This window comes from Emys orbicularis, chromosome 20, assembly GCF_028017835.1.
Source record: "Emys orbicularis isolate rEmyOrb1 chromosome 20, rEmyOrb1.hap1, whole genome shotgun sequence".
NCBI classification, from domain to species: Eukaryota; Metazoa; Chordata; order Testudines; family Emydidae; genus Emys; species Emys orbicularis.
The window spans coordinates 10,672,680-10,695,740 of NC_088702.1; the positions used below are offsets into that span (position 1 = coordinate 10,672,680).

At 60.0% G+C, this 23,061-nt stretch overlaps 1 protein-coding gene across 1 annotated transcript; it reads right to left on the minus strand.

Annotated features, from left to right (window-relative positions):
• Window positions 1-1,179: 1,179 nt before the first annotated feature.
• On the minus strand, window positions 1,180-19,374 carry USP21 (ubiquitin specific peptidase 21). The gene is made up of 13 exons (XM_065420246.1): window positions 19,271-19,374; window positions 15,064-15,877; window positions 12,781-12,840; window positions 10,947-11,070; window positions 10,118-10,229; window positions 9,349-9,486; window positions 8,680-8,744; window positions 7,251-7,354; window positions 6,076-6,162; window positions 5,521-5,599; window positions 4,881-4,988; window positions 1,832-1,946; window positions 1,180-1,325 (listed from the first exon to the last, which is right to left on the minus strand). Exons 1-13 carry the CDS (start codon window positions 19,372-19,374, stop codon window positions 1,235-1,237), a joined length of 2,001 nt encoding a protein of 666 aa, XP_065276318.1. The 3' UTR covers window positions 1,180-1,234.
• Between the last annotated feature and the right edge of the window lie 3,687 nt (window positions 19,375-23,061).

Here is a 23,061-nt window from a genome sequence, read left to right on the forward strand (position 1 = left end):
CCAACCCTGATATTCTATGATTCTAAGCTGGGAAGTTCCCTGGAGACGGACAAGTGGTTCAGAGCCATTTCAAGGCGATGGCCTCCACAGCAGGCTCTCGGTGATGGTCCTTTCGCAGGCAGGGCAGCTGCCTGGGAGGCTGCATGATAGTCTGGCCATGGGCTAGTCTGGATCCATCAGTCCCCTGGGGCTGCTGGCTTCAGCCATCTCAGCGCTGGAAATAGACAGAAAACGGTCCCAGGGGAGCTCTGTCCTGGTGGGTGGCCCTGGCTGTGGCAGGTGGTGGCAGGATCCCAGCCAGAGGCAAATATCCCAGCTGTACCAGGCTCTCGGTGTTTCTCATGCCAACGGCATTGTGTTCTGGGCCCCGTCTGCTGGCCAGGCCGATCTCACCTGGGGCTGGCCATGTGCGCTGAGCCCGGGCTTCCTTCCCAGCGTAATGTGCAGGGTGCGCGTGCTCCAGCTCTCCCGTCCCTTCGGCACTAAGCCTCTAGGCCCAGGACAGCAGATGCAGGTACCTCCACCTCGGTCCTGGCGCCAGGCAGACACAGGCGAGGCCAGTAGGGTGACCAGATGAGAGGAACAAAATATCAGGACACCGGGGGGGGAGGGAGGGGGCAGGTCCGCCGGCGGGGAGAAAAAAAAAAAAAAGCAGAGTGCTGCCGGCGGAGCAACAACAACAACAAAAGCCGACTGCTGCCGGCGGAGTGAAATATCGGGACAAATTGCGTCCCGACCAGAGATCGGTCAGGACACGGGACAAACACCGAAAAATCAGGACGGTCCCGATTTTATCGGGACGTCTGGTCACCCTAGAGGCCAGCCGGGGGTGGGGGAAGAGATGAGCCCAAGCGCCCAGCAGGGCCCTTCTCCCCCCACAGAGAGCCTGGGCACTTTTCTTAGTAAATTTATTCACAAAAAGTTCCTGCCTGGGGGGTGGCTCCGGGGTTTATTTACAGCCTCACTGTGTGCACAAAGCCCCCCCACTGTGCCAGAACAGCAGGGGTGGGGGCCACGCCAGGCCCCTCCCTCCCACACCCAGGCATGGGCAGGCCAGGCCCCTTGCCCCTGTCCAGCGGGTCGGCGCGTCTCATCTTCCTCCAGGCACTGGTGAGCAGGTGGGCTGCCCATCCCCCACACCGCCTCCAGGCCTGTGGGGGGCTGAGGATCCCCGAGAGCCGGGCTCAGTCTCTGAGGTAAGAGGGTTGCGGCGCAGGCGCCAGGGTCCAACACTTCATTGTTTCTTCCCGTGGTAGTCGTCCAGCTCGTAGAAGAGCACATAGCCCTCGCTAGACTGCACCTGGTTCTCGCTGAGTGGGGACACGCTGCAGGGAGGAGATGGCGTTAGCTCTGCACCCGGCCTGGCCTAGCCCGCCGGCGCCCCCCCAGGGCCAGGGCCATGCACTGCAGGCTAAGCCAAAGTGCCAGTGAAAGCTCTATTCCCACACAGCAGCAGCTGCCAGCAGCACTGTGTGCCATCACTGCCCAGGGAGCAGGCCTGGCTGCCCCAGGGCAGGGGGTTCTCAGCTTTCAGAGCAGTTTAGTGAGCCAGTGCACCAGAGAGAGAGAGGGGAGCCCTGGAGCCAGCCGGTAGGCGAAGGGCAGCCCCTTCCAGGAACGCCTGTCACCGGTGCAGGGCCTAGGAATGCCCAATGGGCACAGGACCCCACTGTACCAGGGCTGGACCCTCCCTCCTTGCAGCACGTCCCAGTATCACACCCAGACACAGACCCGCAGCTATAGGCCCACTGGCCTCCTCTAGGGGATTCAGGATCTCACCCTGCGCCCACCCCAGTGCCATGGCTGCAGGAGCATCCTGCCCCCCACATACCGGGAATCGTTGTAGACCCGCCAGCCGGACTGGTCCCTGCAGAAGGCGGTGTAGTGACCATAGTGCACGCTGCCTGAGTGATTGCACAGGGCGTAGAGGTTATACACCGGGCTCCCTGCAACACACAACGGCTCAGGCCTCGGCATGCAGCCCCCGGGGCATTCCCCCAGTCCCCCCACCACTCCCCAAGCTCCTTCCCCTCCCCCCTGGAATCCTGACCACTCCCCCAATCCCCCGCACTCCCCCAGAGCCTTCTCCACGCAGCCCCCGGGGCATTCCCCCGGCCCCCTCAGAGCCCTCACCAGGCAGCCACACCCCAGCACTCCCCCAGCCCCCCCCAGAGCCCTCACCAGGCAGCCACACCCCGGCACTCCCCCAGCACCCCAGAGCCCTCACCAGGCAGCCACACCCCAGCACTCCCCCAGCACCCCAGAGCCCTCACCAGGCAGCCACACCCCGGCACTCCCTCAGCACTCCCACCAGGCAGCCATACCCTGGCACTCCCCCAACCCTCCCCAAAGCCCTCACCACTCCCCCGCCTCCCCCCCCCCCAAGTCCTGACCACTCCCCCAGAGACTTCTCCACGCAGCCCCCAGGGCATTCCCCCAACTCCCCCCAGAGCCCTCACCAGGCAGCCATACCCCGGCACTCCCCCAGCACCCCAGAGCCCTCACCAGGCAGCCATACCCCGGCACTCCCCCAGCACCCCAGAGCCCTCACCAGGCAGCCACACCCCAGCACTCCCCCAGCACCCCCAGAGCTCTCACCAGGCAGCCATACCCCGGCACTCCCCCAACCCTCCCCAGAGCCCTCACCACTCCCCCGCCTTCCCCCCCCCCCCCCCGCCAAGTCCTGACCACTCCCCCAGAGACTTCTCCACGCAGCCCCCAGGGCATTCCTCCAACTCCCCCCAGAGCCCTCACCAGGCAGCCACACCCTGGCACTCCCCCAACCCTCCCCAGAGCCCTCACCACTCCCCCAGCCCCCTGCACTCCCCCAGAGCCTTCTCCACGCAGCCCCTGGGGCATTCCCCCAGCCCCCCAGAGCCCTCACCAGGCAGCCACACCCTGGCACTCCCCCAACCCCCCCAGAGCCCTCACCACTCCCCCAGCTCCCCACCCCAGAGTCCTGACCACTCCCCCAGCCCCCCCATACTCCCCCAGAGCCTTCTCCACACAGCCCCCGACACTCCCCCAGAGCCCTCACCATGCAGCCACACCCCGGTACTCCCCCCCCCCCCCCAGGGATGTAAAATGTTAACCGGTTAACCAGTAAGTAGTAGTCTTACCGGTTAACCCCCCCCTTAACAGTTAACCCCGCGCTGTCTGGCCGGAGCAGCCACACCGGCCAAATCTATCTCAGCCCCAGCCACTTAATCGGTTAACCGTTTAAACAAAACATTTTAATAGTTTAAACGGTTAACTTATAAAACGGTATTTACATCCCTACCCTCCACAGCCTTCTCCACGCAGCCACCCCCCTGACACACTTCCTCCTCCCCTCCAAGAGCCCTTTCCAGGCAGTGAACCCCCTTGCTTGCCCCCAGAGCCCCTGCCATGGAGAGAGGCCACCCCCGCCAACTCCCTGCGTGTGTCGAGCGGTTCCTGGCTGGGTTCCAGCCTCGCTCTAGGTGGAAGGTCTGGCATCCCCTTCCCTAGCACAGGATCGGCCTTGGCCTTCTGCAAAGCTAGGCCCAGCTAGCGGAGCCAGCAGGGGTCAAGATGCCATGCCCTGGGGGCAGCCAAGCCTGCCCGCCTCTGAGCCTGGCTGACACTGCCCTTCTGCCCCATGCCCGGCTGCACCCACTTGCAGTCCCAGAGTCTCAGCCCAGGATGGTGGTTCTGGGAAGAGCGTGAGCTGAGCACAGGCCAGGGAAGCAGAACATCTGGGTTTTAACCTCAGCTCCAACAGAGTTCTTCTGCAGCTTTGGGTAAGCTGCGTCCCCTGTGCCTCAGTTTCCCCACCTCCAGAAAGGGAAGGAGGATGCTCCACTCCTCTAGGGGGTGCTGTGGGGAGCGCTGCCTGTCTGCTCAGCACGACTCCCAGCGTGTGGCAGGAGCCACGGTCCAGGTACAACCAGAGTGAGCTGCCAGCAGCGGTGCAGGGAGTCCCTCCCTGGGCGTTTGCAGAGCCCTAAGGAGGATGCTCAGTGCCCAGGGAGCTGGCTCCCGCAGAACCCACCCAGCTCCTAGGAAATGGGGCTGAACTGGCTGGATTTGGCCTGGGCAGCGGAGTCCATCCCCCAGAGCTCCATGGCAAACACTTTCATTGAACTGCCTCCACCCGCGCTCCCTTCAGCCCCTCCCTCCCCCTCTCCTCGGCCCCCTCAGTTCCCTTCAACCCCTCCCTCCCCCTCACCAGGGCCCCGCCCACTCCCTTCTGCCCCTCCCCCATCGCAAGCCCCCCCATTCTCCCCCATTCTCTTCAGCCCTTCCCTCCCCGTCACCAGAGCCCCACCCGCTCCCCACTCCCTTCTGCCCCTCCCCGCTCACAAGGGCCCCCCCATTCCCCCCCGCCCCACTCCCTTCAGCCCCTCCCTCACCAGGGCCCCTCCCTCCCCCTCACCAGAGCCCTGCCCACTCCCTTCTGGCCCTCCCCCCTCACAAGGGCCCCATCTGCTCCCTGCTCCCTTCAGCCCCTCCCTCCCCCTCACCAGGGCCCCACCCCCTCCCCATTCCCTTCGGCCTCTCCCTCCCTCCTCACCAGGGCCCCACCTGCTCCCTTCAGTCCCTCCCTCCTCACCAGGGCCCTGCCCACTGCACATGCCAATAGCACCAGCCATGGGCACGGGCCAGGTGTGGGGTATTAGCTGCGGGCTGTTAGCCCTTTCAGCCCTGCTCTGTGCCCCACTGGAACCACCCCAGGGGCCTGCCGGCCAAAGTGGTTTGGGACGAATGCCTACAGCAGCTGGTCGAGCAATGCGAGTGTCTCCCTTCCCAAGAACAAGGTCAGGAGCCCGTGTGCGCCCCACCCCAGCCAGGGCCCTGCAAGACCTGGCTCGGGGGGAGAGCGCAGGACATGCCAGGTGGGCTGGTGCCAGGACACCTACCAGCCTTCTCACTGGCAAACTCCTTCAGGTTGAGTCGCTGCAGAGGGAAGTCCACGAAGACAGAGCATTTCTTGATGGAGTACCGGGTGGTGGAGAACCTGTTCAGGTCTGGCCAGCGGAGCAGCAGGGTTAAGGGAGGTAACGGGCAAGGGGACCAAGAGGTAGGGGTGGCCTTTGTCCTGACGCGGACGATGGCTCATAGCCTGCAGGAACTTGCGCTATCCCAGCCCCTTGGGATCCGGCACATCCCTCTCTACACTGCATGCTGCCAGTGCCAGGGACACACCCGCAGCTACCTGGGCCACAGATCCCGGCCAGGCACCGAGCAGACATCTGCCACCCAGGCTCTACCACGTCCACGTTTGCTGTGTCCTGCACTACTAGTCCCCACCCCTCCAGTGCTGGGACGCTGTCAGGAAGCCCAGCCAGACGCAGGGCTGCAGAACAGCATGTGCTGGGTAAGGCCAGGCCTGTGGACCATGGGGCCAGCAATAGCCAGTACCCAAGGAGTCGCACCCCAGCTAATCCCAACATCCCCAGATGCTGAGCAGGGCCGAGCCAGGGCTGAATGGGCCACCCAAAGGCAAAAGGCTTCGGCCCCTTCCTCCCCTCCCCCCATAGGCCACAGCAGACAGGATACGCAGCACCAGGATGCGGGGGAAGCGCTGGATGGTCAGTTTCTTGGTGCTTCTCGTCCTCTGCCGGCACTTGTCACAGACCTGCTCCAAGGCACAGGACAGCCCAGCTCAGAGTGTGCAGGGGGGGAGGCCAAGCTATGCGGACGCTCCAGCCCCGCTGTGGCTGGCACAGCCGGGCCAGGAGCCTCCAGTGCCAGCTGCCCTCCCACGTCCCTGCATGAGCTGCGGGCTCCTGGTGCTTTTCCATCAAGGCTCCAAGCAGCCTCCTACCGTCCCTCCCTGCTCGCCCCCTTCCCAGTCACGCTCCCCTCCGCCTGGTGCCTGGATCTCGGCCTCCAAGCACCCCAGCTGGTGCTGCACCAGTTACTGCCCTACAGAGGCGGTAGTGATGCTGGAGCCCTCTGCAGCCTGACCTGGCCCAGCTCCTAGTGCCCCGCCCCATATGGGATGTTCCTCGCAGCCCTGTGGGATGGAGAGGTTAAGGCCTCCCAAGCACAGTGGGGCAAGGGCCCCTCCCTACACACCCAACGGGGTGGGACCTCTGGCCCTTCCCTTACCGGGGCGTTCTCGGAATCCAGCTCCTCCTCCTTGGTGAAAAGGCTGAAGCAGTCGAGGAGAGAGACCTTCCCACCGGCAAAGCCTTTCTGCAAGGGAGAGCAGGGGAGGGGCACACGGGGTCAGAGCAGGGGCGGGGGCTCAGCCCTGACAGGGAGGGGCGTGCGGAGTCAGGGCAGGGGGGGCTCAGCCCTCGAGGGGAGGGACAGACCAGAGAGGGGGCTCAGCCCTGACAGGGAGGGGTGTGCGGAGTCAAGGCAGGGGGGGCTCAGCCCTCGAGGGGAGGGACAGACCAGAGAGGGGGCTCAGCCCTGACAAGGAGGGGTGTGCGGAGTCAAGGCAGGGGGGCAGGCTCAGCCCTGACAGGGGAGGGAGCAGACAGACCAGAGAGGGGGCTCAGCCCCCGCAGGGCACTGTCTGCGCGAGGCTGGCTCAGCTCGTCACTCTGATGGGCAAAGAGGGGGCAGCCCTGTGCTGCTCCAGGAGCAAGGAGGGGCAGCAGGTGTGCCAGGGCGCAGGGAGGCTGCAGCAGGGGAGTGGGCACATGCACAACCCTCGCTGGGCTGGGAGGAAGCATGCCCCCCGCACAGTCCCCAGGCCAGGGTCGTGCTATGGCATCCAGCCATGGGCGGCAGGTATCATAGGTCAGTGGAGGCTGTGCCTCCCCAATTAGCCTGGCGTGGCCCCGCCCATGCTCTGCCCCCAGGTCCCTTCCTGCAGTTCCTTCCCGCTCTCCCGTAGCCCAGGCTGACTGTGGCTGGGGCAGGCCGCTGGGACTTGGGGCGGCTGGCGCTGGGGCTGGGACCGCGCTACTCGGCACTCCGGGGCTGGGGCCGGGGCCGAGCCACCTGACGCTCAAGGGGCTGGGACTGCGCCGCCCAGGGGGCTGGGGTCCGCCCAGAGCTCTGGGTCTGGGGGCACTTGGGCAGCCCAGGGCTGGGAGGCCAGGGTGAGGGTGCTCTGGGCTCCTGCAGGTGGAGCAGGGAAAGGGGAGGGTGAGGAGCAGGGCCTTGGGCAGAAGGGAAGGAGCCGGGAGCTAGCCTCCCCCAACAGCTGGTTTACCAGACGCTCATGCATCCAGCTGCCGACGAGAGGATGAACCAGAACAGAGGGGGCAGCGGGTCTCTCCCAGTGCACCCCAGCCAGGATGGGCTGGCCCAGCCCCCACAGCCCCTACCTTTGGGATGGGGAGAGAGAGGTCACAGAAGACTTCGAAGGTGGTGGAGCGGTAGCCACAGGCCTGACACTTGAGGCAGCTTTTCAACTGGCCGACAAAGAGATCTGGGAGGGAGACGGGACGGGGTGAGCACGTGTCTCCCCCACCCCGCGTCCCCTGCTCAGTGCCCGCTGCCAGCCCAGCTTGGCCTGGGACCGAGCATGCCCATGACAGGAGCCAAGGGGACACGCGGCTCCTCCCCTCGCTCCAAGGTAGATGTGAGCGCCGGTGCCCAGAGGGTAGCCCCAGCACCGCCGTACCCAGGGGCCCAGACCCAGCCGATGCCAGATGAGCTGCTGGGTGGCAGTGGCCGGAGCACTGTCCAGTGCCCCAGCCAGGCTCCGTCACCAGTGGCTGCTCCACGCCAGACTGTGCTAGAGATGGGAGAGGGGACGTGTGTGCCTCTCCCCTCCCCCCAGGGGCTTGGATCCTGCCCATGCCACCTGGGAAAGGGGCAACACTCCAGAGTTTGCACCCATCTGGGGCACGTCTACTGGCTTGGTTAGACCCAGCCTTCCCCTGCCCATCACCCTGCTCCAGGGAGGGGCAGGATGCTGTGCACTTAGAGCCCTGGCATAAGGGGCTGGAGGGAGACACAGTCCTGGCAGAGTCTGCCTGTCCCAGTCAGGGCTCTTCTCTGGCTCAGCCCCCAGCAGTGGGCCCAAGGAAGGGGGTGGGCATGGAGCCATACCTCCATCAGAGCCCCAAGCAGCGGGCCCAGAGGGGGCGTGGGGCATGGAGCCATACCTCCATCAGAGCCCCCAGCCGCAGGCGCAGAGGGACTGGGTGGAAGGGATAGAGGGGTGGGAGTGGAGCCTACACTTCCATCAGAGCCCCCAGCCGCAGGCCCAGAGGGATTGGGTGGGGGGAGGGCATGGGCAGCGGGGAAAAAAGCAGAAGCTCTGAGAAGTGGGAGGGCCACCCGCACTCCACCCCGAGGCCTCGCTGGGCCTCTTCCCCTGTGGCCTCCCCGGCACTGTGCCTCTTCCCCCCCCCCCCCGCCCCACCTTGCCCTCGCTTCGCATCTTTCCCCAGCCCCCTCTCCCACCTCTCCAGGGGAGGGAGCAGACAGGCGCAAAGGGCAGGCAGAGGGGGAGGAGAGGAGCAAGCAGTAGGGGATGGGCGGGTCTGGGGGGAAGCGTCCGAGTGGGGGAGGGAAGAGGCAGAGTGGGAGTTGGGCCTCCGGGTGGAGCGCAGACGGGGCCTGGGGCGGAGCAGAAGCCGGGGCCACAGACCCAGCAGCAGTACCCCTCCCCCACTTCTAGGGAACTTTGGACACTCGCTCCCAGCCTCCCCAAAGGCAAGAGTCAGGTGCTGCCTATGGGGGAGGGGAGGCCATATGCCCATCAGAGCCCCCAGCCCTGGGGCCAGACAGGGCAGTTGTGCTCACCCACTATCTTGCTGTCCTCTCTCTCCAGGTAGCGCTTCCACATCTGGTTGGCTCGTTCGTCATCACTAGGAGGGAGACAATAGTGGGGGGCTGCTGAGGGAGGAACCCCAAGGGCAGCTCCCTCCACACACCAGCCTGGGCTCTCCGCAGCCCCTTTGCAAGGCAGCCAGGGGCGGGGTTGTGCCTTGGGGGCTCCTATCCTGCTGGCGGGGCTGAGACTCCCCAAAGTCCTCCCCGCCCCAGGCCCCGAGCAGGCAGCCCCCAGGCTGAGAGCAGACCATGTGCTATTGTCAATCTCCTCCCCACCTGCCCCCTTGCCCCCGCCGCAGGCTCCCTGCCCCCTGGGTGACAATGCAGCTGCTGGGAGGGGAGCCTGGGAACCCTATGCCCCAAATCCACTGAGAGCTGCCTGCTGGCCCTGGGGCTCTCGCCGCTCCTGTCCCCGGGGCCTAAGCCAAGGCCAGACTAACCAGACCCAGTCAGGACACTGGCCTGGTTCCCGCCCCCTTGAGCCCCCAGCCCCAGCCGGGCAGCGACGGAGTCCTTGCCAGGGGCAGTCCTGCTGCTTTCAGACCCTCAGTGCAGGGCTACAAGGACCAGCTCACAACACGAGCCACATTTCGCTGCGTCCCTGGGAGTTGCAGCCCCCGACCAGCTTGGCCTGCTCACCTCAGGGGGTCCGAGTCCTCTAGCACCGAGGGCCATTTGGTATCAGAGAGGATGCTGGGAGTTTTGCGCCCCTTCCTGTTGATCTCCACGTGCAGCCGGTCCATGAAAAACTTCAGGAACTCCTGGGCATCCTGCTGGCTAGAGACAGGAACGGCCAGTCAGCCCCACCCCACCCTTCAAGAGCTTCCACACACTGCATCCCCTACCCCAGACCCACATCCTCCACACACTGGGTCCCCTCCCCCAGCCTCAGCCCTGTCCCCAGCCCCCTCCATACACTTGGTCCCCTCCCCCAGCCCTGCCCCCCAGGACCCTCTACACAATGGGTCCCTCCCCTGGCTTCAGTTCTACCACGCAGGACTGTCCACATTCAGGGTCCCCTCCCCTGGCCCCACAGCTCTCCACACTCAAGATTCATCAGCGGTGGGGCTTTCCCTGCAGCTCTGGCAGCCAGGCTCTGAGCCCAGCACTGCTGCTGTTGGCCCCCCCCTCACTCAGCACATCACCCTGCCAGGGCAGAGGAGCAGAGCTCTGGCAGACCGCTGCGGGAAGGGACTGTCAGGCAGGACCCAGAGGAGGTCCTGGCTGCTCTGCACAGACCTGACATCGCAGGGATCCCAAGCCCTGGCCAGACCGGTTCCTCCCAGGTGCACACTATGCTGGCTGCTAAACTCTGCCCAGAGGTGGCTGCATTCCCATGGTGCTCTAGGACGGCACCTCCCCATGGCTGTGGGAGAAGGGGTCCAGGGCACACATGGAGCCTTCTCACCTGTAACCAGTGAAGGACGGGACGTATTTCTGAAAGACGGCTTTGAAGCGCCCGGGGTTCACAGCTTCGGTGGAGTCTGGGTGCCACAGGGAATTGATGACATCTGCAAATGCTGAGGGGAGACAAGCCACCAGCCACGTTACCCCACCTGCACCGCCCCACAGCCAGCTCACTCACCCCAGCTGGCATGGCAGCCATGGGGCGGGGGAGCGGGATTCCCTGCCTCTGGGGAGGGGCCAATCTCCAACTGGACCGTGCTGGAGCAGCCCTGGGGGCAGGGGGAGAGGGGGAAGCAGGAAATATCCCCAGACCCACAGGGTATTGCTGCTCCCAAACCCCTGCATGTGGCACAGACTGGGGGACAGGGAGGGGTGAAGGAACAGCTAGATGGGGTCAAAGGGAGCGTAGGACAGTGAGCGGAGCCCAGGAGGAGTCAGGATGCCTGGATCCTATTCCTGACTCTGCCACCAAGATCTCTCCCCCATGCTTCGTGACGGCCCTCCAGCCTTGCCCTTGCCCTGCGGTGCCCAGAGCGATACGGACACACTCAGCACTCAGGGCCCATCCTCCATACGCCTGTGCCCACCCCGCTCCCATGCTGGGCACAGTATCACTACTGCCACAGCAGGGAATTCGGCCCTGCTGCTTATGTAACCAACTTTCCAGCTGGCCTCACTTCAGCAGGGTGCTTACATAACCCTGGTCACTGGCGCGGGGATTAGCTCCCACGGCAGCCAGACCCAGGCCCCAGGGAGCTCCTGGGCAGCGAGCCAGCTGTGTGAGCGCAGGGCTGGGGAGCAGCAGGGAGGCGTCCGGCCGGCTCACCTACCTTCCGTGAGCTCCTGCTGGGCCCGCGAGGCGCCGGGCTGCTCCTGGAGGAACTCCTTGCGCAGGCAGTAGTCACGCAGAGGCTTGGTGCTGCTCAGGCACTGGAGCACAGCGTTCATGAAGCACTGCAGGGGCACAGGTAGGCAGTCACAATGGGCCCCACGCCCCAGGCACTGGCTCCCCCAGCTGTCTGCATGCAGCACCTGGCCAGCTGGGATTGGCCAGCCCAGGAGGGGCTGTAGTTCCTACTGGACAGGCGCCATGGAGAGCGGCGAGCCCACAGAGTGCAGGCACGTGGGCACTGGGACCCACCGTTACCCCTCTCAGCCAGCTCACCCTGCCAAGCTCTGCTCCAAGCATCCCCCTCCAAACCCGGCCATCCTGACAGCCACAAGAGGGTGCTCTTGAAGCCACAGATCTCTTGCCACTGTGCAGAGACCGGGCTGGCTGGCAGCAGATGTAGCAGGGGCACCAATGGGCTCCCAAAGGAGGGGGCCACCCGCAGTGAAGCGGATCAATGCTGGTGATGGGGAGGAGGGTCCCTAGAGATCAAACCCCCCAACACCACCAGGAAGACAGTCACTGGCCATGTGCAGCTGCTCAACCACCTCCCCAGCTAGACTCAAGCTGCTGCTACTCATTGCTGCACCAGGGTCTCTTGGAGCCTCTCACACAACACAGGCAGAACTCGGCTCAGCCAAACCCCTGCCACCTGGGCTACAGGAGAATCTCCATCAGCAGCACAGGGCCTCTGAGACACAGCAGTGACACGGTGCTAGACACAGCAGGGTTTGGGCAGAGGGCCAGAAAGCCCCCAGAGCAGCCTGGGATGGTTTAGTGCCCTCCAGCGCCGGGGCTGCAGGGAACAGCGCAGAGGCAACAAGCCCAGGGGGTGCAAGGGGAACCACAGCTGGGTGGGAAAGGTGGCTGCAGGTGAGTCAGCTCCACTCACAGCACAACTGCTGGCTCCTCCATGCAACACAGGCACAGCCCTTTGATTGGACTCAACGGGGTCTTTGTATCGGCATGTGCAGGCTCTGGCCCACCACACTGCTGGCAGTAACAGGCACAGCCCCTGATCACCGCCCCCATCCGCCTGTCCCAGCCCAAGGGCTCCGGGAGCCCATCTGCACTGCTGGGGAAAGGCTGCTGCACTCCCAATCCCACCAGGATTAAAGCAGGCAGGCAGGCGCTGGCTCAGATGGCGGCAGTGGGAGAACAGTGGCCGGTGAGCAGTATTCCAAGGGTGCTCATCGCATCAGGGAAGGGACAGACCTGGGAACACCGAGGAAAGGACGACTGGGGGAGGTTACATAGACCATGATGACATTAGACTCATGTGAGAAACTACAGCACTCAGCGACCTCAGATCTCCTTGGTGGGGCACCCCCAAGGGAAGGGGCACCCCCACATAGCACATCGGGGAATCATGGCCCCAGTCATGTAGAAACCAGGCAGCCCAGGTCTCCATTCTCTGCACTTTGCGTCACTGACTCGAGTACAAAGCGGGTGTGAAACACCATGGTGCAGTGCTCATCTTGCCCTGGTGTGAACAATGGTGAGGGCTGCACAGGGAGAAACAGGCCTGAACTGGGCACAGCAGAGGGGGGTGCAATGCGGGGAGGACGTGCTACCTCGAGTCTTCCCAATTCCAGCCCCTCTGCATGTCAAACACTTTCCCAGGCACCAACTGATATTTTTGACACCATCAAACACAGGCTAATGGCTTTTCAAAAAGCCTTCTACAGGGGACATCCTGCCCCCCAGCGTCTGTGTGTGTGTGGGGTGGTGTCCCGCTGCCCAGGGTTCCCCAGCACTGAACGCCGGGTGCTTACCGTGTTGCCAAGATTGCGGAGTCCAATGTGCCCAGAGCCCAGGAGGAGGGTGTGGTGTGTCTGAGAAGATGAGAGAGAGATGGGATGAACACCTGGGAAAGGGACTGCAAAGCATGAGCAGGAAGAGTCCGTGCCGTAATACTGTAAATAGGTTGATCTCTACCTCATGTCTCCCCAGGAGGATGGCCACACATGGCCAGCCCATCCATAGATACAGCCAGGCCAACCCATTCCCTCCACACACACATGCACACAGCCAGCTCATGGCCCCCAGAGGCTGGAGGTGTCCCACTGCCTACAGCCAGCAGAAGGAAGAGCATGGTGCATTACCTCACTGGTCATCAGCAGCAGCCCCATCACCGCCGTGTGCACCACCGACTCTGAGATATCCGCCCCCTTGCCCTGCAGCTCTCGTTTGGTGGCCAACGTGCGGTGCAGCTTTCGAGGCAGCTCCACCAGGGTGGCTCCCTGCAGGCCTGGCATGGCTCCTGCCGCACGGAGGAGCGGGCAGCCGGAGCGCTGAGCTTGCCTTGCGGCACCAACTGAAGGGACCACAGGGCCCTCCCTCTGCCTCTATAAACCATCAGCTCATTAGCTGATCCGATTTCCCCTGGCTATTCCGGGCCCTGCTCGAGGCTCATCTCTGTGGGATTAATTAGCAAGGAGAGCTACTTTGGGGACAATGGGTGTTTGAAGAACCATGGAACAGAGAAGGAAAATACAACCAAACACTCACCGACCATGCAGCAGGCACAGCACACTCCTAGAAGGGATGGGGGTAGGGGAGAAACCAGCTATCCCGGGCTGACCTGTCTCAGGGCTGCCATAGTGCACTGGATTGCTAGGTGGGCACATGCCAAGCTTCTGCACAGCCAGCTAGCCCTGCCCGGGGCGACAGGCCATGCCTAGTGGTCAGCCCCATGCCTGTGCTCAGACAGATTACATAAGAGATTTCCTAGAAGGAACTGATTACACTTCCAGCCAGTGCTTGGTGGACACACCTGGGAGGTTCTTTTGCTAGGGAAGATGAGGAGCTGCAGGCAGGGGCTGAGGGGAAGGTCTGGGTCAGGCTATGGGGGAATCCCAAAGCTGGTAGCTCAAGATTTGAGTGAGTATTTGGACAGTTTCGGCCACTTTGATCACCTGGGGCAGAGCCTTGGACATCAGATCTGTTGTAGGGGATACTCCTGCAGTATCAATCTCCAGAGAGATTGAGGGGCCATTGCTGACCTCTGTGGTTTTGCACATCACTCACCGCCCCCCCATCACACATCCCAGAGTCTCCTGGATGAGCAATCCAACAATTGTCGGGGCATCTGTTAACTTCACACGCAATCCCACTAGCTAGATGTCTTCACTGAAACCACGAGCTGGTTCTCTGCCCCTCCCACCCCGAGGGCCCCCCAGCCGATGGAGCGCTGGATGCAGTTCCTGGAGCAGCCAAAGTCGCTGCTGCGAGGCAAGTCAGGGCCCATAGGGATATCATCCACGCTGGGACTGCTTGCTTGCTGGCATGCCATGCGCCTGCTCAGCAGAGCCAGAGACCCCCCCAGACTTCCTGCAGGCCCGGCGACTAAATGCTGATGCAGCCCAGTCCCCACAGGCTTGCACGTGTATGAGGGCAGATAGGAGGATGCTGAAAGCATGGTGTGGTGGAAGGATGCTCCTGGGAGAAGCACAGCCAGACAAGGGACTCGAAAAATCACTCCACCTCGAAGTCCCAGCTGCCAACGTTGCTGAGGCATATCACCCTCCCGCCAACCCAGCACACCCGGCTATTCTGCCTCCTGGCAGCGTCGTTCTGACAGCAGCAACTCTGTCGCTAGCTCTATGGGAGGCAGAGTGCTCAACTGGACAGGCAGACCGGGAGAGTCCATGGTGGCGCTGGCTTTCCACTTGCCTGCTCAGCAGGTTGAAGCCGGAATCACAGCGACCACAAGTTCATTTTCCCAGGATCCCACCCACAAGGTGCTGGGTTCTCATGGAACGAGGAGGCTGGGGGCAGCTTGGGGCAAAACCACAGAGCACCAGGGCTCAAGGGGGAGCCTTTGGCCTAGACTCCACCATGGAAAGTAAGGGCTGGGGCAAGATGGGAGAAAGCCCCCCTCCCCCTTGAGGAAGCCCCAGATTGGAGCCCCCAGACATCAGGCCAGGTACTGCCACTCTCTAGCAGTCTGCAGTAACGAGGCTCATCCACCCCAGCAGGCCTGGGAGCAGAGCACAGGGAGGATGGCAACGCGGAGTGCTACCCGCCCCGCTCAGTAGATGTCAAACAGCAATTACAGCAGACACCTTCTTGTTGGGCCTGCTCGGAGCTGGAGGCGGTACCTTGCCCTGGGGTGGGCTCCCAGCCACTGGGACATCCTGGGGGTGCACGTACTCGGAGACCTGAGGATCGGGGGTGAGAGTCCTGGTGCAGCCCTCAGTGCGGACAGAGAGCAGTGTGCCTGCGGGCTTCCCATCCAGCCCAGGAGACACATTGACCCTCCTGAGCGAGGAGCTCCGCTGGAGAGCCAAGGGCCCCAGGCCCAGCTTCTGGCTGCAGGACGGGCTGCGGTCCCGGAGCACCAGGCGGCTGAGCACCATGCTCAGCTCCTCCCCTCGCCCCCCCGCTTGGCTCAGGTCCCCAATGCTGATAGACTTGGAGCGGGCGAGGTTGTTTCTCCTACGCTCAGAGTCTCGTTCCACCAGCAACACTCCTGATGGCAGGGAGAAGGAGGCGCTGCCTGACATGGTGCCAGGCTGTGGGGAGTTGGGCACCTTGACCGCATGGTCAGCCTTCACTGGCCCTCGCCTGGGCACCGAGCCCCGCAGCTGGTCGCTGCGCTTCGAAGCACGGCCCCTTTCAAGCTCCTGCTTCTTCCCCCGATCGTCCAGCGGGCTGGGCCGGGGAGGCAGCGGGCGAAGCTTGGGAGCCATGGAGAGCCCATTGGCCAGTGCAGGGGAGACTGAGGTGTGACGTTCCTGGTTCACGGCCCGGTGTCCGTTCAGGAGCTTGGTGGTGGCCTTGGGCTGCGATGTGATGACCTGCTCTCTAGCCCGGCTGACCCGGTGTTCAGAGGCCTGGGGCATCGTAGAGACAATGAAGAGGAGAATCCTGGGGAGACAGGAGAAAGACGAGTCAGCGCGACGGATCAAAGCCAGTGTCACTCAAATGGAGCCCAGCTACCAGGAGGCAGGACTCCAGGCTGCCAATCCCAGCTCCAGGAGGGCAGTGTGGTCTAGTGGGTTCAGCAAGGGAATGGGAGACCAGGCTCCTGGATTCCAGCGCCGATTCCCTGTGTAACTTGGGTGGATTCTCTGGAATTCGAAGCTGGCTAGCTGCATTATGGAAAGCAGAAACCTTCCTCTGCAGCATCAGGTACTGGCCACGGCTGAGGCACAGATGCTGGGCTGCAGAGACCGGGGCTCCGAGGCAGCACAACCAGACATACCTCTCACAATCTGCGAGCGTCTCTTCCCCACCAGTGCCAAGCTCACACCCCTCCACGGTGGCTGTCCAGGTGGAGATTCCCATTGGCTGAGGCCCTAGAACACAAGACAGGATGATCCACGCACAGGCTCCTATGGCAGTTTCATCCAGGACTTCTGGCCGCCAGAATCTCTGGGAAACCCTCTGAAAGGCAACAGAGCCAGAGCGGCTCAAACTGGTCCATGTCCCAAGGGAAAGGGAGGAAGGGTCTGCAGTGAGACAGGCCCCATGGGACTCCACCCACCAGAGTAGGATACTGCACATCTGGGTGGGAAATGATGCGGTATCCTCAGGAGGGCAACAGGTGGTGCTGCTAGTGAAGAGAGAAAGCTGGGCACAGGCTCTCCCTATCCCACAATGCACCAGCACCATCACACAGCAGAGCCAGGAGTGACTGCGCCTAGCTAGAGGCGGCATCACGCCATCTACCCCCCTTTCCGCTCTGCTTCGAGGACAGTCTCCTGAGACGGCCTTTTACTCCCCTTTCAGCAGGTTTTCAAGGGAGAGAGTTAATGGGCTCTGGTGCCTTCCAGCCAAGACCACCAAGCGCCAGGCAGGTGTAACTAAGGGTATGTCGACGCTGCAGTGAAAACCCCCGGCCGGCCTGTGCCAGCTGACTCAGGCTAAGGTGCGGTTTAATTGCAGTGTAGATGTTCAGGCTCGGGCTGGAGCCCTGGCTCTAGGACCCTGCGAGGTGAGAGGGACCCAGAGCTGAGGCTGCAGCCCAAGCCCAAACATCTACACCGCAGTTAACAAGCTCTTAGCCCGAGCCCTGTGAGCTCAAGTCAGCTGGCACGGGCCAGCCATGCGTGTCTAATCACAGTACTGACATACCCTCTGAGGCCTTGCCGCTAACTGCAGCTAGGTGGTCTGTGCAGAAGGAGCCACTGATCTTGCTGCAATTACTGAGCAGGAGCCTGCACCACATGGGGATCAATGGGTGCCTTGTGTCAGTCTGACAGAGAGGCCAAGGGCTGAACGGGCCCTGGTGACCAGACTCCTCTCCCGCAGGGGTCTCTCCATGGCATGGCTAAGGCCCGTCAGCGGTCCCAGTTTGCTCTCCATTCGGACTTTTCCCCATACGGTGCTACTGTCAAACCCCCTCACCTCTCACTCAACTGAGCTGAGGGATTTGGGCGAGTGAGGCTCTCATTGTTCGCTGAACTACAGAGGTGATTAGGGTGAGTCACTGAGCCTCTAGTCAGGATGTGGGTTGCCAGTTACTCCCACCAACCGCCTCTGGCAGGGGCTGGGCTTTGCCAGTGCAGAGCTCATAACCAGAAGCAGTGCTCATATCTGGCAAAGAAACTGACTGATTCCCCACCCCCGCGCTCTAGAACAGGAGCACTGGCCATTCCTGCCTTCTGGCATCCGGCACAGAACAGTGGAGAGGGCACAGACCCCACACAATGAAGCCAGCCAATATTTGGCATATAGGATCAAAGAGAGCTAGAAGCCTTAATTAGGGTCCATCGGCACAATTCTGTACACTGTCGGTAACTGGCTAATGTGTATGCACAATGCTGCCATCTTCTGCATGGAATCAGACTTACTCAGCTGTGTGTCATAGGCCCGATATTCACAAAAGCTAATGGGGATTCCCTTTTAACTCAAATAACAGAGGTCTATGCTTTTGGAGCAGGAGGATCAGTGTTTTTTCTATCCCTGATGTCATCATGAAGTTCCTACCGGTCCAGCATAATGGCAATTGGGAAGCCACAAACGTGTCACAATAGCAAATCTCCGCAATACATATTGAGACAAGAGGAGCACGATTCGTTTGCGATTTGCTTCAGAAAAACCAGCACAGGCCCCTGCTACTGCTCAATGGCCTCAAGACAGAGTATGTGGCATTTCAGAAAGGGAAAGCACAGGGGAATGCCATGAACTGGGACACCAGGCCAGGGCTTCAGAGCAGCTGGCCAGTCAAAGCCAAGTCATATGACACTTCCCCTTGCAAGTAGGATGGCGCAGTGCGCAGACTCTGCCCATCTGAGCATGGCATTGGTCAAGTTGCCAGGAGCCCAAGGGCTGCCCAAAATTTGTATAAAATGGAGAAAGCTGCATCCGCCTTCCATCTTATACATAGAGGTGCTGCCCACAGCGACTACAGATCCCAGCATGCAGTGCTCCCTCTCAAGCTAAGCAGCCGTGCTGCATGGCTGGCTGGGACCAGTAGTCTCTTCAGGCCGCACTTCCACGGACAGCGCCAGACAGCAAAGACTTTTCATTTCCCAGACAGCAAGGACTTTTCATCTCCTGAGGCAATCTCTGTATGGCTCACTCAAATAAAGAACATTTATTTTCAAAACTTTCTGTGATGTTCCCCCACCAGCCACGCTCACCTCCGTCATTCCTCATCCTACCCAGTTCACACACCCCTTGCTGCCAGCCAGCCAGCCTGCCCCTTGCCTGAAGGGAGAGAACTCAAGTACAAGTGGCAGGGCAGTGTCCTTGTGCAGAGCCCAGTTACTGATCATTCCAGCCTTCCCTCACCCTGCCCCCCAAACCACATCTACTCTATGTGACCTCCAGCTCCCTAGAGACCCCCTACAGCCCCAGCCCCCTATACACCATTCCATAACCCTATGCAGAGGCATCTATCCATCATCCCACAACCCCTAGAGAGAGAGCAATCACCCCTATATACAGCCCCCATATATATATATATTACACCCCCATATGGAGGCCCCAAACCTCAATCCCCTATATACAGCCCCCTATATATACACATTATCCCCTATATGCAGGCCCCAACCCCCTATAGAGTAACCCCCTGTATACAGCCTCCCATACATACATTATCCCCTATATGCAGGCCCCAACCCCCTATAGAGTAACTCCCATATATACATTACACCCTATATGCAGGCCCCAGCCCCAAGAGAGTAACCCCCATATACAGCCCCCCTATATACCTCACCCCCATCCCTATAGCCCGAGGAAACCCCCCTAACACCACATACCATGGAGGGTGCCCACCCCCTCCGAGGCCCTGGGAGGTGGGTCGGACCCTACCTCCTGCAGGACGCCATAGCAACAACTCCCGCACCAGAAGCCGCCATCTTTGTTTCTGTCCCCGCTGCCCGGCTACAAGTTACTTCGGTCGACTCATGGCGCATGCGCTGCCATCCGCAGCCTTCTGCTTCTAGGCCCAGTCTGCGCGTGCGTCACCGTCCTGCTCTAATGACACATCCCGTCGCCATGGAGGCAGAGAGGCGTCCCCCCCCCCACCCTTAAAGAGACAGTAGCACTAACAGGGAAAGTTACAGTAGGATCGCCGAGGCTCCGGCTGCTGCTGTTCAAGGGAGCTTTGGCACCCGATTATCGTCACAAGCCCCCCCCAGTCTGAGACATGCGAGGGGGGCACCTGTGCTGGGGGCACGGGATATACCACATCCCCTGGGGGGACGCCTGTGCTGGGGGGGCAGGGGACACACCACGGTGTTAACCCTAACCATGTCCCCTGGGGACCCCTGTGCTGGGGGTACTGGACATACCACATCCTGTGGGGCCCCCTGTGCTGGGAGGTGTGGGACACACTACATCTATGCTACCAGGGTGGGGAGATGCAGCACTAGATGTGTAAGTAAAAGGGTTAAGCCAGCCTGCCCACGGAGGACATGTCTCTTGGCATACCTATAGGGTACATTGGCATGTCCCGTACCCCCTCCCAAATGCAGGGGTCCCCAGGGATACGGTGGGGAAATACTACACTAGTGATCAACAGCTCCATGTCTAGTTGGCAGCCGGTTTCAAGCGGAGTGCCCCAAGGGTCGGTCCTGGGGCCAGTTTTGTTCAATATCTTCATTAATGATCTGGCGGATGGCGTGGACTGCACTCTCAGCAACTTTGCAGATGACACTAAACTGGGAGGAGTGGTAGATACACTGGAGGGTAGGGATAGGATACAGAGGGACCTAGACAAATTAGAGGATTGGGCCAAAAGAAACCTGATGAGGTTCAACAAGGACAAGTGCAGAGTCCTGCACTTAGGACGGAAGAATCCCATTCACTGTTACAGACTAGGGACCAAGTGGCTAGGCAGCTGTTCTGCAGAAAAGGACCTAGGGGTTACAGTGGACAAGAAGCTGGATATGAGTCAACAGTGTGCCCTTGTTGCCAAGAAGGCTAACGGCATTTTGGGCATTGCCAGCAGATCGAGGGACATGATCGTTGCCCTCTATTCGACATTGGTGAGGCCTCATCTGGAGTACTGTGTCCAGTTTTGGGCCCCACACTACAAGAAGGATGTGGAAAAATTGGAAAGAGTCCAGTGGAGGGCAACAAAAATGATTAGGGGGCTGGAGCACATGACTTACGAGGAGAGGCTGAGGGAACTGGGATTGTTTAGTCTGCAGAAGAGAAGAATGAGAGGGGATTTGATAGCTGCTTTCAACTACCTGAAAGGGAGTTCCAAAGAGGACGGATCTAGACTATTCTCAGTGGTACCAGATGACAGAACAAGGAGTAATGGTCTCAAGTTGCAGTGAGGGAGGTTTAGGTTGGATATTAGGAAAAACTTTTTCACTAGATGGGTGGTGAAGCACTGGAATGGGTTACCTAGGGAGGTGGTGGAATCTCCTTCCTTAGAGGTTTTTAAGGTCAGGCTTGACAAAGCCCTGGCTGGGGTGATTTAGTTCAGATTAGGTCCTGCTTTGAGCAGGGGGTTGGACTAGATGACCTCCTGAGGTCCCTTCCAACCCTGATATTCTATGATTCTATACACTAAACTTGTGCGTGGCTGAGATCCGCTCATGGCTGAAGAAGAGCTGGCTGAAGCTGAATTCGAGGAGGACAGAGGTGGTGCTGGTGCAGAGGATAGTATTTTCCAGAGTTTGCCGCCACAATGCAGTCTCCTTTGACTGAAGGGTCACATCTGCAATTGGCTAATTCGGTCTGTCAATTTAGGAGTACTCTTGGGTTCCTTGCTGATGCTGAGCACTCACATAGCAACTGCCCAAGTAACACTTTCCACCATCTCTGGTTGGCTGGGAGACTCTGTCCCACCTTGGCAGATGATGACCTGACCTAAATTATTCACGTCTTCGTCACCTCTCAGCCGGATGGCAGCCAGGTGATAGGCTGGGCATGAAGGCTTTGGCACTCAGGAAACTCCAACTGGTACAGAACATTGCAGCCACGTCTCTTCAGCAGCACAGGCTGCCACAAGCACATCAGATCCATCCTCTGCTCCCTATGCCAGCTGCCACAGAAAATCAGACCAAGTTCGAGGTTGCGGTTTTTATCTTCAAAGCGCTCCATGCCCTGGGCCCAGAATACTTAAAGACCGTTAAGAGCTCCAGGACGAAGACCGTGGTCAACAACTTCACTCCTCTGGCTCAATGGAGCTCTCAACTATAAGAGTAAAGCCTGTCTGGGCAGGAGACAGAACTTTCTCCAGGGCTGCCCCGAGACTGTGAATGAATTCCCCCGAGAACTAAGAACCGTCACAAACCATGTCACTTTCCACTCCACGTGCGAGGCATATTTCTTTGCCCCGCCTTCTCTAACAGAAACACATGGCAACAGGTATAGTTATAAATGGCAATAATCGTAACCATCAAATAAAATTTAAAAGAAAGCCTATGAAAACAAGACTCCTCTGCACATGCTTCTCCTTTTGGGCAGAGAAGGAAAGACCAAGCAACAGGTAACACATGTCGGTTACAGTGCAAACTTCTGGTGCTGATCAATGGATATTTATAGTTTCAACAAACACCTGTTTGATATTTCTCTGTGTTATAATTCTGAAGAGCTCATGCTGCTGCCCCCCCCCACATCAATATCCCTTTGTACCACACTGAAACAGCAGTATGTGGGGGCTGTGAAATTGACAAAAAGCCTTTCCCCTGTTCCACAAACACTGCCCTGCAGACAGTTATCCCCATTACTGTGAGATTTTAACACTATCAGCACTTTCTGTAACAAGGAAGAGGGAGCGTGCTGTGGGAAGGGGGTGTATTGCGGGGGAGGGGGCTGGGGGGGAGGATGTGATCCATAATGCAGCCATTCAGAATGGATTTAATGCTTTTTCTCTGTGTTTTATACACACAACGTCAGTGGCTGGAAGCTGAAGCTAGACAAATTGAGATGGAAATCAGCCGTACATTTTTAACAGTGTGAGAAATTAACCATTGGAACAGCGTGCCAAGATTTGTGGTGGATTCTCCATCACTGGCCATTTTAAAATGAAGATTGGATTGTTTTAAAAACCACGTGCTCTAGTTCAAAATACGTTATTTTGGGGCAGGTCTCTGGCCTGTGTTATCCAGGAGGGCAGACTAGATGATCACAGTGGTCCCATCTGGCCTTGGAATCTATAAATCCATGAAAACAGGTCTGTATGTTCCCATGGAGAACCGCTGCTTGGTGATCCCAGACACAGCTGAAGATGCCAGAGAAAAACCAACTGCTTCTTCAAGGAACTTTTCTTAGGAGTTTGGGCCAGTTAAATAAACGGATAATCTGCAATTCTCTTTCCCATTTGTTAGTTTGCAGTTGTATTTCCAGTATGTTTGGGTGCATGATGTAGCTGTGCAATAAAGGACTGGCTGGTTTGAATGTATCTATGCTTCAAAAAGCAACAGAGGGTCCTGTGGCACCTTTAAGACTAACAGAAGTATTGGGAGCATAAGCTTTTGTGGGTAAGAAGTTCTTAAAGGTGCCACAGGACCCTCTGTTGCTTTTTACAGATTCAGACTAACACGGCTACCCCTCTGATACTTGACTCTATGCTTCAAGTGGCTTATCTGTGTAATAGGATCCATGTTCAGGGAAGTTCTCTGGCCCGTGTTCTGCTGGTGCTG

What these genes read in the sequence shown, in the direction of transcription:
- USP21 (XM_065420246.1), bottom strand. Translation starts at nt 19,374, where the DNA reads ATGCGCCATGAGTCGACCGAAGTAACTTGTAGCCGGGCAGCGGGGACA. An exon ending in CCAACAAGAAGGTGTCTGCT is followed by an intron (nt 12,841 to 15,063) that starts GTAATTGCTGTT and finishes TCATCTTCTCAG; the next exon opens with ACACACCACACCCTCCTCCT. An exon ending in TGGATTCCGAGAACGCCCCG is followed by an intron (nt 5,600 to 6,075) that starts GTAAGGGAAGGG and finishes GCCTTGGAGCAG; the next exon opens with GTCTGTGACAAGTGCCGGCA.